This window comes from Channa argus, chromosome 1, assembly GCF_033026475.1.
Source record: "Channa argus isolate prfri chromosome 1, Channa argus male v1.0, whole genome shotgun sequence".
NCBI lineage: Eukaryota > Metazoa > Chordata > Actinopteri > Anabantiformes > Channidae > Channa > Channa argus.
The window spans coordinates 2,086,254-2,100,662 of NC_090197.1; the positions used below are offsets into that span (position 1 = coordinate 2,086,254).

The window sequence follows — 14,409 nt, forward strand, 5'->3', positions numbered from 1 at the left end:
ACCAGAACCACAGTAGCAGGTTATTATGCACCAGATGTTGGCTCTGGTTATAATAGTACAAGGGGACGACAGTGATGTTACACTAAGCATTTTATCAGGGTTACTCAGGTCCGAAGTCACCACTTGTATCATTCCAAATAAACCTACTGGCCTTCTTAACCGATGCCCATTGATGACGCTCAAATCAGCAAATGCTAAAATATTTACAGTTTCAAACTCTAACAACAGGCAGAAATCACTCAGAATAAAATAATGAACACTGTCAAAACATCATGACACTGATACGTGTGGATGCCCAGCGCCGATCTGACATTTGCCGTTTTCCTCTAGTACACGTTTCAGACTCTCCTTCTCAAAAGAATTTTAAAAAAACTTGTGATGAATGAAGAGTTGTCAGTTTTCCCTGACAACAGTTTCAAATTTCACACTGTTCTACACTTTAAAAGAAAAAGACAAAAAGGGAAAACAATGCTTTGTGTTAACCATTCATCATCCACACTTAGGGAACAAAACCACACTGAGTCTGGTTCTTTTGGTCGGTGGTCGTAGACAATAAAACACCAACACACATAACGTGCTGCACATTTTAACATTCGTCAGGGCAGAAAAACTCAACAGTGTGTTGTATGAAAGTATGGTTCCTCTGATTTTACCATCACAGGTTAGTTATTTATTCATAATATGAACACAGCACAACCCTGCATGTCCGTTTGCATGACCCAACTGCAGTACAGCACAGTGCTCGGCACTTCTAGAAGTATCACAACTCCAAATAAACATGAATAATCAACCAGGAGCATGACTTCAGCTCATAAAGTCAACAGACTGCGCAGCGGTAAAGCTACAGCTGCTGTGAAATCACATCAGCAGCACCGTAGACATGAAACGCAGGAAATAAGCGGAGAAATGAGGGATGGGAAGCCACACAACCACACACACAGACTCACACTCTGCTTTGGCACAGATGAGGCTGGCCGCCGGGTAGCCAAAGGAGCGCAGGATGGAGCCGATGGCCAAACTCAGGTCCTCGTTACTTGGGTAGAGTGTCACCGAGGCGAAGCGAAGGTACGGAAGCTTCAGGGTTTCCTCCGGACCGATCTTCACATGAGGGATCTGAGGGGCGAAGGCAGGAGGACGAACAGTTAGTAGGATATTAACAAGGGAAAGTAAGTAAACAGTGCCAGTTCAGGAGGTTCCAAAGGAAAATGTAGAGGAGACGAAACAGTAAAACTAAATAAAGAACAAAGGATTTGAAAGATAAGAAAAAGAGGGGAAATGAACCCAAAACAAAATGAACCAAAATAAGAAGAAAAAGAATAAGGGAAGAGGACAGCAGGTGATGACATCCAAAAAACCCAACCAAGCATACAGGCTTTAGTTCAGAGAGCGAGAAATGAAAGTTTTAATCAGACGCTGGCTGATAATAGAGTCTTTGTTCAGCTTCAAAAAGAAAATCTGAAACATGGAGCAAAGCCTCGATCATCAGTGAAATTAGAAAAGTGTTTCATGCAGAAATCACACAGAAAACCCGTGTTCCCGTCCACTTGGAGGATATTGGACTGTAGGGACCCAGACAATAAAGAAGAAGCCGTCTTTGAGGTGGAGGAACCTGGACAGAGCCGCTCCTCCACAAACAGAATCAACAAACAAACTGATGGGATTTACTTTGCTGTAATTAGAACTCAAGTAAAGGTCCTGGGACCGACTGTGTTTTGTCCAGGAGCAGTTTGACGTGTGGTTAGTTAAATGAGGCTTAAGAAGTCAAACCACGACTGCTTAACCAACCGGACCACAGCTCTGCAGCTTTAAACTGACAAATTAATGAGGAACTGAAAAATTAATCACATCACTAATGAATAAGAATCAGGTCAGAGGCCAAATGTCCTTTGTGATTGGACGCTTAGTGATTTCCCCCCAGTTCACACCTGCAGAGGTTTGAAACGGGGAAGCGTAATTAGCTCAGCTGGGCCTCGCTCTGATCTGCAAAGCTTATTTTAAATCCGAGCTGAGAATCCAATAAAATGATCCCTGTCAGGCAACAGGAAAAGGATACGAAGATGGCTGGAGGCTTAGAGGGAGATAGAGATGGACCCAACTGATGCGGAGTCACTCAGGCAGGAAAACAGAAGTTAAAGCCTTTAAAAACCTATAAAGAGGCTGTGACACCTGCTGCCTCAGGGGCGCGAGTGGAAGCGTTAATGAAATACTACTTGTTGCTCGCTGTCAGCTGATGTAACTGGGAGCTTTCTGTTGCACATGTCACTTACCTCCTTCTCCCCACAGATGTGACTGATGGTGGACCCGGACGCGGGGCTGGAGGCGGGTCCGATGACAGAGACCACGCCCTTTGGCAGGATCTGACACACTGAGGTAAGAAGCAGAAGCAGAAACAAAGTTTTTATCCTCACAGGATTTGGACAGGCGTCATGTAGAAAACCTGAGAGGCCAAACTCAGAGACCTGATTTGTGTTGTGTTGTTGGGGCTGTTTGCAGCCTGAATACGTGCAGGACTGTTCATATGAATCCATCATATCTGTGAACAGTCAGCTCTGACTGCTCCACGGCTACATGGCCTCATACACCTCAGGTACTGAAACCCGTCAATCATTGTGAGCATGAAGGTGTTTTTTTTTTTGTATATTTAACATTGGGCTTATTAAACAATAGTATTGTGTTGACCAGTGAGCAGTTTCCCTCTCAAACAGACAATACGATCCACCCGGGAACATCAGGATGTTTCTTATTAAACTGCTGGCAGATCAGAATCAATACATCTTCAGCAGGTGTTGGTGCAGATATGGTGACAAGCACTGGTTTAAATTATTAACAATTCTTTCTCTGTTGTAGGTTGTAATCACTGAGAAAACAGGCTCCTGCTGCTGCACGTGCTGATATTTCTGTTTTTTCTACTGTGACACATGTATTTGTAGTCGTTCGGCCATTTTTCAGCATGTTTCCCTTCACACATGACTCGTGTGCCTCCTGGTGCGCGGCACAGAAAGTGTGCGGAGCTTAAAGTGCAGCTGCTCCATTATTCAGCTCATTGTTAAGTACAAGTTGCGGCTTTATTGCTCTGCTTCGTTCTTAGGTTCACTGGAAATGTCACGGGGACGTGAGGGAAGGCTTCCCGCCACACTTTACGGTGGATAAAAAGGACAGAGAAGAAACAAGGTAAAGGACAGAGGCTTACTCGTGTCAGTGGTGTCATACTGGGAGTCTTTCTGCAGCTCGTATACGTCCACCTCCACCCTCGCCTGGGAGGCCCCCTCCATCATACTGTTGATGTTCTCCCTCGCCAGGGCCAGTGCCAGACGCTCACCACGACCACACACTGACTGGTCATCCAAGATGGCCGCTGGAGAGAGGGAAAGAAACCAAGATGAGAAACATAAACAAAACATATTTTTATGCTTAAATAGACATTTTTAGACCCATTGAAGTGATTCTCTTAGGTATAAATGTATTTTCCACATGATCCAGAGTTGAAGTCCTGCACAGGAGGGAAACACACAATGTGATTTAAAAACTATAGTGGCCTCATTTACATGCATTTAAAATTCTTCCAAGATAATGAAATTGATTCAGTTAATAAGAAATTGAGTTTCTGTCACCTTATCATTGTGGTCATTCATTTCCCGAGAGGTGCTTTTAGGATTTAGATTGTCACATTTAGAGACAGCAGCTTCTTCACCTCCACGTCTTTACATCGATCAGCAGATACTTTATGAATTTTAGTCCAAATAGTCCAAATAGCTCAAGACGTGGAGAAGTGGCCAACATGTTAATGTGAAAAATGTCTTAAACTATTAAACTGGCTTTTTCTTTTTCTGGACATAGCACCTGAACTCGATGTGCCTGTCTCATGTCTTCTAATGATCCAAATCGAACATGGACCTTTATCAAAGATGTGGCTTTCTTTGGTTTGCTCTCGGCCGACATATAACCTCGCTGTTGACCTCGCACGGCCCAGATCTGATAAACAGGATCTGGTCAACAGCCTGTATGTCAAACATCGGCTTATAGGCAACGAGAACCCGAGACGAGAAGACACAGAAGCTCCCATCATCAAGGACGTGTCTTCATAGAGTCAGACAGCCTCATCCTCTGTTCCACCACCTGACAGTGTAACATAGACTGCAGCTGGAATCTTCTCTAATATTCTCTTATGTCTCGGTCGTCACCTCCTCACATGTTCATGTCATGGAGCGCTTTGCTTCACAAAGATGGTTTTTCTTTTAGCACCTTATTTCTGTCACAGTACAGCTGCTCTGATCACAGCTCACTCTTACATGAACAGTTAACATTTGATCATCACTGGCTCCTTTTACACGACCGGCTGTTTTACATTAGTTCTGTTTTAGTTCCACAGTGTCAGATTCTCCTACAGACTCGCGTGTAATATTTTTCCCACAAACAAAATGGATCAACGTTCAGTGCAGTGTCCAGAGGAAAGCAACACATGGGGAGGAAATGCAAACTCCAAACTGAAAGGTGGAACTAAAAAATACACAGGTGGATTTTGTCAGTTGGTGCAGGTGCTGTTACTGTATGGTAGTGAATCCAACTAAATACATGTACCTCATGAAAAATATATTTCAGGGCAAAATTATAAAAATGTTCTCTTCTTTTCAGGTTTTCATATTTAGAGTTTTTAGCCGGTAACCAAACTATACAATATTACATCTCTGGCATCAACTGCTCTGAAGTCTGTTATAAAGGTTCACACCACTGCCTGACTCGCGGAGTAAATAAGGCAGTAATGGCTGGATCTCGTGAGAAGACCAAACATCACCACGTCCTTGGACCTAAACAGGAAGTGGAGCACAGCAGCTGCAGAAAATGAACTAAAAAGGACTCGTCATCATTTCTATTTGCACCTCTACTGTAAAGAAGTGCAGCAGCCACTGACTGTGTACAGCCACACCTGCCAAGTTTATTTTTATTGCCCCCTCCCCAGCAAACAGCAAGAGCACAGAGATTACAGGTGTAGAAGCATCAGGGAGAGCAGAAAGGTAGTTTATTAAAAGGGAAGTGCTTCACAGACGCCTTATGTGTTAACACCGAGAGGTAAATAATGTCGGCTGCAGCCCAACGAAAGCAGAATTTCAGTTTAGGGCTGGATTATGAGCCTTAAGATAGATTCTCCGAGCTGAAATGCAGAAGAGCAAAGACAAGGCTGAAAATCAAAGAGAACGTGATGCTGAGACTCGGTAACAAGCAGAAAGTCTGCTGCTGCAGCTGCTGCCGGGGGATTTTTCTGAATTTGATTTGTGTTTCTTAAATAATTAACGCATCTCAGGGCAAACTAGGAGGCAATTTATTGTGTCCTTCCTCACAGAGGTTTTTTTTTCAGTTTAGGAAAAGACAAAGAAGCAGATGGTTCATGGTGAGTTATCTGAATTGTTGCGAGCTCCACCGAGGAGAGAAAAGCCAAGGCCTGCAGATCTGAGTCTGTATGTGATTTCTTCAGTATAGAAATCATCACCATCAGTAGAATGAAACTAGCAGCAATTAAGACACTTAAAGAAGAAGACAAACACTGGGCTGCATAGAGTCATTTTAACATCTGCCTACATCTGTCTGTTAGTGTGTGAGCATCTGCTTGTCATCTGTGACGGCGACTGTGCAGATTGTTCAGGGGCTTTGCACCTTCACGCAATCCAGCTCCATATTTGAGCCGTTATTTCAAACAACTTTCAGTCTAATGCTAAACTGCTTCCTGACTTCACACTCTTTGGTTGGTTCGTTCCTCAAACGTGCTGAATCTAATGACAATGCAAATTATATATTGTAGTAGTATTTCTTTCTAATCCTGTCTCCAAAATATTCAGTTCCTACGCAACCAAACTGCAGAGACGATAGTGTGTGGTTGGGTTATGCTGCCTCAAGGAGGTGACAGATAGAAAGCTAATAAAGCTCAACACCACCGTCCGGTTTAGGTAAAGGTTAGGCACCAAAAAGCCTTCGGTTAAAGTTTCCTGTCTCCTTTCTTCACTGCTTCTTGCCTCACAAATAAACCTCAAACAAAGGTAAAGGTGAGGGGAAGTGTGTTTGTGTTTAAAAGTTAATGAACCCAGTGCAGAATCTAAACTTACAGTAACGACATCATGGCAAGAAACCTATTGTCTGATATTACTGATGTTTTCACAGTCGCTGACACTTTGGTAGATTAATGACATATTCTCATTATTATTATTATTATCCGGTGGCTCTGCTGACACACTTTTGGATGACTCCTGAATTAACAATATGCTTTCGGCCTTGGGGCAGCATCTTTTCTCCTAAACCGCAGCTCGTCCCCCTTTGGTTAGAAAACTCCATCTGATGTTTGTTGGTGTCTAAGTGAAAAAAAAAAAATACACTTCAGCTGAGTATCTATCTCGAAGTGCCAGAGCTCAGGGGGACAGAGCAGAGGTAGGAGGAGGATGAAGATAAGTAAGGAGATAAAGAGTGTTTCTCAGCAGCCTCAGCAGTGTGCAGACTATCTCTGTGTGCACACTATCTGCTTCTCTGGGTCACCGAGACCACACACACACACACACACACTCACTCGGCGGCTGGACAGAGACAGATTAAGATGAAGAGAAGTAATCACACAGGGTCAAACACTTGAACTCTAACTTTGTGGAATGGAGCCGTCCTCTCGTCTCCTGGTGTTTTTGTGTAATGTGAGAAGCTCTGTGCAGCCACGCATGACATCAGCTCGCCGCTCATGAATATTTAACTTCTAAGAGACATAAGCAGCTGCAAACCAGGAACAGGCTCGAGTCATCATCGTCTTCCATTTAAGCAAAGCAGCACAGTGAACAAACGTTTTACCATTTCCCTCCGTTTTCCTGAAAGTGACTTCTCTCCTACTGTTCCCCACAGAGAATGTGGTAAAGCTGCGATAACACCGGACTTTTACTGTTAAGTGTTTTTCTGCTCAGCCTTTAGGTGGCAAACAGGAAAGCAGATTAAAAGACACCAGGTCCTAAATAGTAAGAGGAAGGTGACGGAGACTAGTGTCTTCAAAAAACCAAAAAGCTCACATTTGACACTGATGCCTTCCCAAACATCTCGATATTGCACAGAATAAACCTGAAACCAGCTCTGTTGGAGGTTTTTGTCTGTTAAAGGGAGTTTTTCTTCTACACCGTCGCCTCAATGCTGCTCAAGGGGGATTTGTTGGTTTTTCTGTATAAATGTGTAAAGTGTTAACTTAATTAGTGTCTGGTGCTTTATGAATATCGTTTAATTTATTTAAATGAAGGTAATTGAATAGTAAATATCAGAATATGGAACTCAGGTAGGACAGGTTGGCTTGGGTGAGTCTGACACATCTTGCCCTGTCAGAGAGTTAGTTCGATCAGCTTCAGGGTAATGTTAAGGTAAAATATCATTTACATGAAAAACAAACATTGAGAACACAAACGTCTGCGTACGATGATCAGTAAAAAATATCTGACACTGGAATCGAGCCCCCGTTTACATGCTGCTAATCGAATGTGGTTCAGTGCTTTAAATACACTGTACGATGCAACGCTTACAGGGAATCATCCTCTGGGGAATTTGAATATGTCATCTTCATAAGAAGTACAGATTAAAGCTGAAACCCTGGGAAAGTGACTGTAGAGTTTGGGGGATATTTTGGAAAAGAGAAAAGAAGCAGGTAGGGCTGAGATGCACTGTCACGCTGGTAAAACGTTGGAAAGGTTTTTGGATTCTCTCTTATTAATCATGTATGGCACCTTCATCCACATGATATGGGCCTGACAGTAGCCACCAAGTTGTCACATGTCTTTCAGCCTGTAGGGGCAGCTTCTGGTAGAATGGTTCCCATCCCCCCCCTTTTTTTGTTTTTGTCTTTCTCCTTTCTTTGTATTTTTTAAAAAGTTGATCTCAAAGAAAGTTTTTTATCCACTTTCAGTCTTAACTTCTTGGTTTTTTAATGCAGTGGGGTCTGTCGCCCTTTAAGGCAGGAACACACGATGACTAGCAGGAACCTACAAAGAGATCGATTCCACCAGTTTGTGCAGATTTTATATATTCAACAGTGTCTGCACCTTACGACCGAGCTGAACCTGCATATTCTGCGACATCACGGCGATTCTCGAGTAAATCATCTGTAACAGCTGCTAACAGTTCAACTGCAGTGTGAAAGAACTGCTACATGATGCACGTCACCTGAGACGTTTAAGGCAGGACATGATCTTTTTTAGTGTCCTATCATAACCTGACCTACCACTGATGTTTTTATGCCCAACTCCAAGCCTACTGCTGTGTTTGCACTTTTGAAGTGTTTAGAGCCAAAGATGCTGCTTCCCAGGAACATTGTCCTTTTGCCACGTTTGGTTGTGTTTTGACGTTTTGCTGTGTTTTGTTCCTGAAGTGGTGAAGGTGTTTTCCTTTCCAGCGTGTGGTTACATTATTTTAATCCCAATATTGCAGATACATGTATAAAATGTAAAAAGCAACTTTGTTACATAATTTGTGTGATTTTCCACCTATTACTACTTTTTGGAAACATGTGTTACAGCTTGTTAGTCCATAGATCCCAAGCTGTGTATCTTAGATATGTTTCCTGATAATGTCAAAAGATGAAAAAAATCTCTGCCTGTTTTGCAGATCTATTTATCGCTGGAAAATGAAGTTATTTGACAAAAAAACAAGCTTAATAAGTTGTTGAAAATATGGGGCCTCTTTTCTAATTTCCTGAAGGATGAAAGTATCCAAGTAATGTGTGAACAGATGGTCTGATCATAACAATACAAATGGAATCACTGCTAACAATGACCTAACAGGATGAGCCAAACAGCTACAACCAACTTCAAAGTGTGTGTGTGTGTGTGTCTTTCCTTTCGAATCCAGTTCTGTATATTTATGTATTTATTTTTATCCATGTGTTTATGGCCACTACTTTTATTATTATGGTCTATTTTTAAGTTCTCGTGTGAGTGTTTCAGGTTATGGGGGGTTATATTACAAAGTGCAGCTAATCTGTTTGTAATTCTGCATTTGCACAAATTGTCTTTTTAAAGTGACGATAAAAACATTTAAAGAAATTCAAAAATGACACGTCTGGCTCAACTTTTAAGCCTTTATCCGTGAATAGGAACATGTTTCACTTCTTCACAGCACTTCCTGTTACAAATGTTCACCGACAAGCTCTGTTAAGGAAACAAGACCTCAGGACGCATCAGGCTCCTTTATCACGTCTATTCACATACACTGTGTCATGCAGAGGAACAAACTCCTGCTCTGACCTCATTTGCTGCACTTTGACATCCACTCGTTCTCTCTCCGTCTTTGTGTTTCCTGTGAATTACCTGCTGACAGCTCTGTTTACCGTCGCTGAGCTGCGAGAAGAGAAGCTCCGCTCAGATTTAATATCGAATTATGCTGTTTCAACTTTTACCCCGGTGGTGAAACACCTTGACTCCCGTCTTCCAACCCGCCAGTGCACAAACGTCACCTTGTGTTTATGTAAAAAGCTTGTAGAGCGAGTGGAACCGCTGCTGCATGTTTAGCCCTGAATTTAACCTGAAACACAACATTAAAAGTCTTTTTTTTTCAACCTCAAGCAGTTGTGATGAGGAATTGTATTTCACCCCTGGAGGTGGTGAAACTTGACAAAAACTAGACTAACAGGTTTTTCAGTCCCTTGTGGAGTTTGCGTTTTCTGACATGAGGGCAGAAGTCTGCACTTAGGTTGACAGATCCTACAATACAAGACAAAAAGCAGATTGAAAAAAATGATCTGCTTTGCAGGCTTGAGGGTGAAATCACAGTTCTGCAATCCTCTGGAAGCTGCTGTCCTTTCAGAGGCGGACAAGACGCCTCGGTGTAGTTGTCCCCGCTTTACAGATTTATTGATTTTTGTTCTCACGGCAGCCGACCTGATGATATTAGATTTTGTTTAGGCGGCGAGGTGCAATGTGTTCCCTGAAGGATACTCTTCTTGTTGTCTTTGAAAGAGCTGTGGGATCTCTGTTATTTCTTCTTCCGTGTTTTTATGTGAGTCCAGACGTGTGTTGTAATGTTTTGAAGACTGGTCTGGACCCATGTTGGAGCAGGGATGGCACAGCCCGATGATCCATCACTGCGGTGCAGACTGAAATCCCTCCGCAATTGTTGGGTAGATTGTGATGAAATGTGTGTGACACACTCTCCTCAGGACGAACTTGTCATCCGTTCATCATTTTAATGTGTATGGAGCATCGGTTTACATCAAACACTGGCCAAACCAGTGGCATTTGAGACCGACTTGTAAGACGGGCAGCAGCAGAACACAATCAAGCGTCCTATTACATATGTAACCGGTGACCTTTCTAATCCATTCTTTGCTCTCTAAACAAACCTAATATTATATGCTCCAGTTTGGTGCTTCGGTCAGTGAACTGCAGATCCACGGGAGCAGTGTGTCAGGCTGATGTATGTGTAGTAGTTTATGACATCAACGAACGAGACTGCAGAGCAAAAACTAACTCAACGGCTGAAGCATCTTTATAGTGACTATAGTAAATTATCCTTTGAGCCAAACTACAATAATTTCCCAAAACTACGGTAGTGAGAGGTTAAACCCCAGCAAAGTGTTGAGGACGGAAAATAATATCAGACGACATAAATGTGGACTGGTAGTTTTTTGGTATATTGGTGAGATATGACCTTAATTTCTTTAACTGGGTCTTGTCCCAGAATTATTCTACATGTAACTGAAGCAACTGGGGATCGAACAACCCTGAAATTAGTGGACAACCTTCTGACCAAAGCCACCTTCCCACCATGTCACTTATGTAGATCTGGGCAACAAAGTGAAGTGAGTGGTTTTGTTGCAGCTGACAAAGAAAATGTCCCAAACATACAAAGTGACTGTTATTAAACAAACCAGATGAACGTGAGTCTTTATGCTGAGTTCTGCTTACTGGCCATTTACTGGCTGCAGTATCCCAACAATTGATCAAACTGGGTGGGAAAGTTCTTTTTTTTAATATCAACATTTTCTTTTCGAACACTTCTAATAATCAGCTGTATTTCCAGTGTCTAACTGGGATTTTCCTTCACATTCACGTTAATAGTTTCTTTCTACTTTCTGTTTCATGTTTCACGTCTGAAACAAACCCTGCAGTTGTGCTCGAGAGTCATTTAGCAGACACACTTTGTTATAAAGCTCCAGGCCAGCGAATGATCTGTTTACTCCTCATTTCTCCGGTGGATCTCTCTCTGCTTTAATCTAGTTTTATTTTTTTGCTTTGCGTGTACCTGCAGTGTTCCTGACCTTTGCCATGGAGCTGATCTCTCACAGGTGAGAAGGTAGAAACCACCATTTCATCCTCTAAACGTCTGACATTTACATTCCACTTGAGTTTCCCTCCAAAATGAGACATTTGCCTTTGGAAATAAGAACTGACAAGTTGACTTATAAAATGACTTGGAGACAGAATTTGAAAAATGTGCTGTTAGTTGAAAGGAGAACTCCTGCAGTAGTGCTGTGATGACAAACTACCTTTTACACAGCGGCCCCCCTGTAGTTTAGAGATATTTAATGATGAACATAAGCTAACGATTCCTTCAGAGTGACTGATAGCGCGGGTTGGAATAATTCATGGAGGTTTTTAGCCACAGCTGAAGGACACTGATGCTGCTGAATTAAAATCCTTCTCTACAATATTTATGAACTTGACTTGACTTTTAATCCTGCCAGAGGAGAAAGTATCTGCATGATGTGACTTCAAACATTTATCTTTATATTTTCCCTTTGACTTTCAGCACATTAAGTCACAATTTCGCATCAGTGCGGAGGCTGGATATAACGCAACTGCAGCTGCTCCTCATCTCTCCTGCAGGATTCAGGATCCAGGCTACATTAGCAGCTATTAGCATGACTGAAGATTATGTCCCTATGCGTCTAAAGTGCTAATGTGAGGAGAAAACATCATGACTAAACGTATTTTGGAATAACTGAGGCTCTACATTCATTAAAAGAAGCCAGAGCATCACATTTACCTAACCCCAACTACTTGATGTGTCTGAACACATTCTTCACCTTCATCAAATGTCCTGCACATCACTGAATTTATGAAAGGATTCAAATGCTAAACTGGTGTGAAGTCTCTATGCAGTGCAGGAAATAGTGGCCAAACAGGTTTTGCATTGATCAAATGACACAAGCTGGCCCACGAAGCATTTTTAGCAAAGGTAAGAGTAAAAGGTCAGAATAAAAAGTAGTTATCTTCACATCAAAAAGGAAAATGAAGAGAACTGTTCCACATAAGGTCATTTTCGTGACCCAGCGTTCATGCAGCATACGTGGGAAAGACACCAGAAGCTCTTAGAACCAAAATAGCAGACGATAGAAACCAGCAGGAGGGCAGTGGCCTGCTGAAGATCCCGTCCCAATGTTGTCATGTTTCTGAAAAATTGAGACTCAAGTTAATGTGTAGGTGTTAAGTGTCATCACACACCATAGACACACCCACTGATTTCACAGTAATAATGAATAGATATATTCTAAAAAGTAATTAAAAATAATTAATATATATTGACTGAAAGAATAATTGCCTATCTTACATAGAATCCTAAATTCAGTTAACCTCCAAAATTATATTTATAAAGAACCACTGAATGTATAACTTTCATAAAAGGCCTTAAGAACCATTAAAAATCAACAACAAGTTCCACATTCGTAAGTTCAAGTCAACATCAGTCGAACCCCAGCGACAGGAATAATCTCCCTTTAACCCGCTTTTAGCTTTGTACTGTATCTGGCAATGACCCGTTTCTGCCCTGCACATTTAAAACAAACCAAATCACTGAATTTCAAAATATCTGACGTCATGTTTGTATGATCATAATAACCAGCCATATTTCTGAGATGAAGGGCTCATTTTAGTGACACCATTATTGAATAAATAGCTGTTTTACAAGTTGATTCCCACAATTCTACACAATACCATAAGGCAGAACAGCTCATTGGATTTACACATAATTGCTAATGTTTTTAATATTTTATTTTCATATAATCAATATTCGTTGTCTCCATGTTAATTTATCATATATCACTAACCCAAGGAACTTAACCTCAAAAACGCTTTCAATTTTGGCATCACGGATCTTGTTAATCACAGTTCATTTCCATAAATCATAAATGTATTTATTTTTTATATTGACGGACAGTTTATTATCATCAAACCAACATTATAACATCTCAAGTTTGCTCTCTACAGCAAACAAAAGTTCATTTAAACGCTTTCCAGAACAAAAGAACCTTCACCAAAATGCATGATTCATCAGCCCACACCACACACGGACCACACACTCACATTTTGACAGAAGAGTTTATTGGAGATCGGAGTAACTTCTGCTGAATATGAAAGGTGATAGATGATGGGACGGGATGAAACCCGGGGGGGGGGGGCGTGGTAGGATGGAGCGAAGGCTGCAAGGTGGAACCGTGGACGCGCCACATTTTGATCCAGTTCTCATGTTCCATCCATTTAAATAATAGACATTGCAGACATGTTGGCATTTTATCAGTCAGCAGCAAACGTTTGTCTCCGTCTGAGTCTGAACTCACCAGAATCCGCAGTGATAACTGATACACACGCTCCAGATGGCGTCTGCTCGTCAGCTTCTCTCCTCACTAATTGGCAGCGTACCTGGGATTTGTTAACCTGTGAGCCGGTGTGGGGGCTCGGCTGGAGACCGGCAGCACCAAATTACAGTCGCCTGACGTGATGTGGGTCGTTTCTCAGCGTGGCAGCAATGAATGTGCTCGTTAAACGTGTGTGTTGGATAATTAGAGCGGAGTCGTTCTCGTTTTGTGATTTGATTACAGCTCGTGTGCTGCTGTTATTGCTCGGAGGCTCGAATTCGTACGCGAGGCTGACGGGGATTTGAAACCCGAACCTTGTCTGAGGGAATATTTCAGATGTTGTCGTGCTCCTGTAAATGTGGCTTATTGTCGACCAGCTGAGGTGCTGCCTTTTCCATGCGGACTTTAAGCTGAAGCAGTTTTTTCTCTCACTCATCACGTGCGGGCGCGTTTCACCTTTTCTTCAGGTAGTTTTCACCAACCTCCTGATACTGCGCTGCTGCCTCCTGGTCGTTCCCTGACATGTCAGCAGCTAAATCTTCCCTCCACTCTCCATCGCAGCACCAACTGCACCAGCATTTGACCCCTTGTCGTGTCCCAGCGCAGCTTGAGTCTTTGAATGGCAAAACCACTTCTCACAGTCCTTTTTATTTCCCAGCCTCAGAATCAGGAACCTTGAAAATTTGGTTATAGCATAGTGTGTTGGAGTGGAACTAAATTAGATTTTCCAGCACCTGAAGAGAGAAGTGCATCTAAAAGGAAAGTTTCATGCACCTGAAAGCAGTCAGAGGCTGAATTTAAACAAACTGCAGACGCTCCGTTTGTTTCTTTCACAA

General features: G+C 42.2%; 1 protein-coding gene across 4 annotated transcripts in view; it reads right to left on the bottom strand.

The window, feature by feature from the left end:
- The window catches only part of LOC137128091 (glutamate receptor ionotropic, kainate 5-like), a 161,444-nt gene that overhangs the window by 49,865 nt on the left and 97,170 nt on the right, over nt 1-14,409 (bottom strand). For all 4 annotated transcript variants that reach the window (XM_067505916.1, XM_067505824.1, XM_067506079.1 and 1 more), the window contains exons 4-6: nt 3,191-3,355; nt 2,268-2,365; nt 948-1,113 (exon numbers count right to left, since the gene is read on the bottom strand). In XM_067505916.1, coding sequence (XP_067362017.1) covers nt 948-1,113; nt 2,268-2,365; nt 3,191-3,355 — 429 coding nt within the window. The remainder of the gene's footprint in view (nt 1-947; nt 1,114-2,267; nt 2,366-3,190; nt 3,356-14,409) is intronic.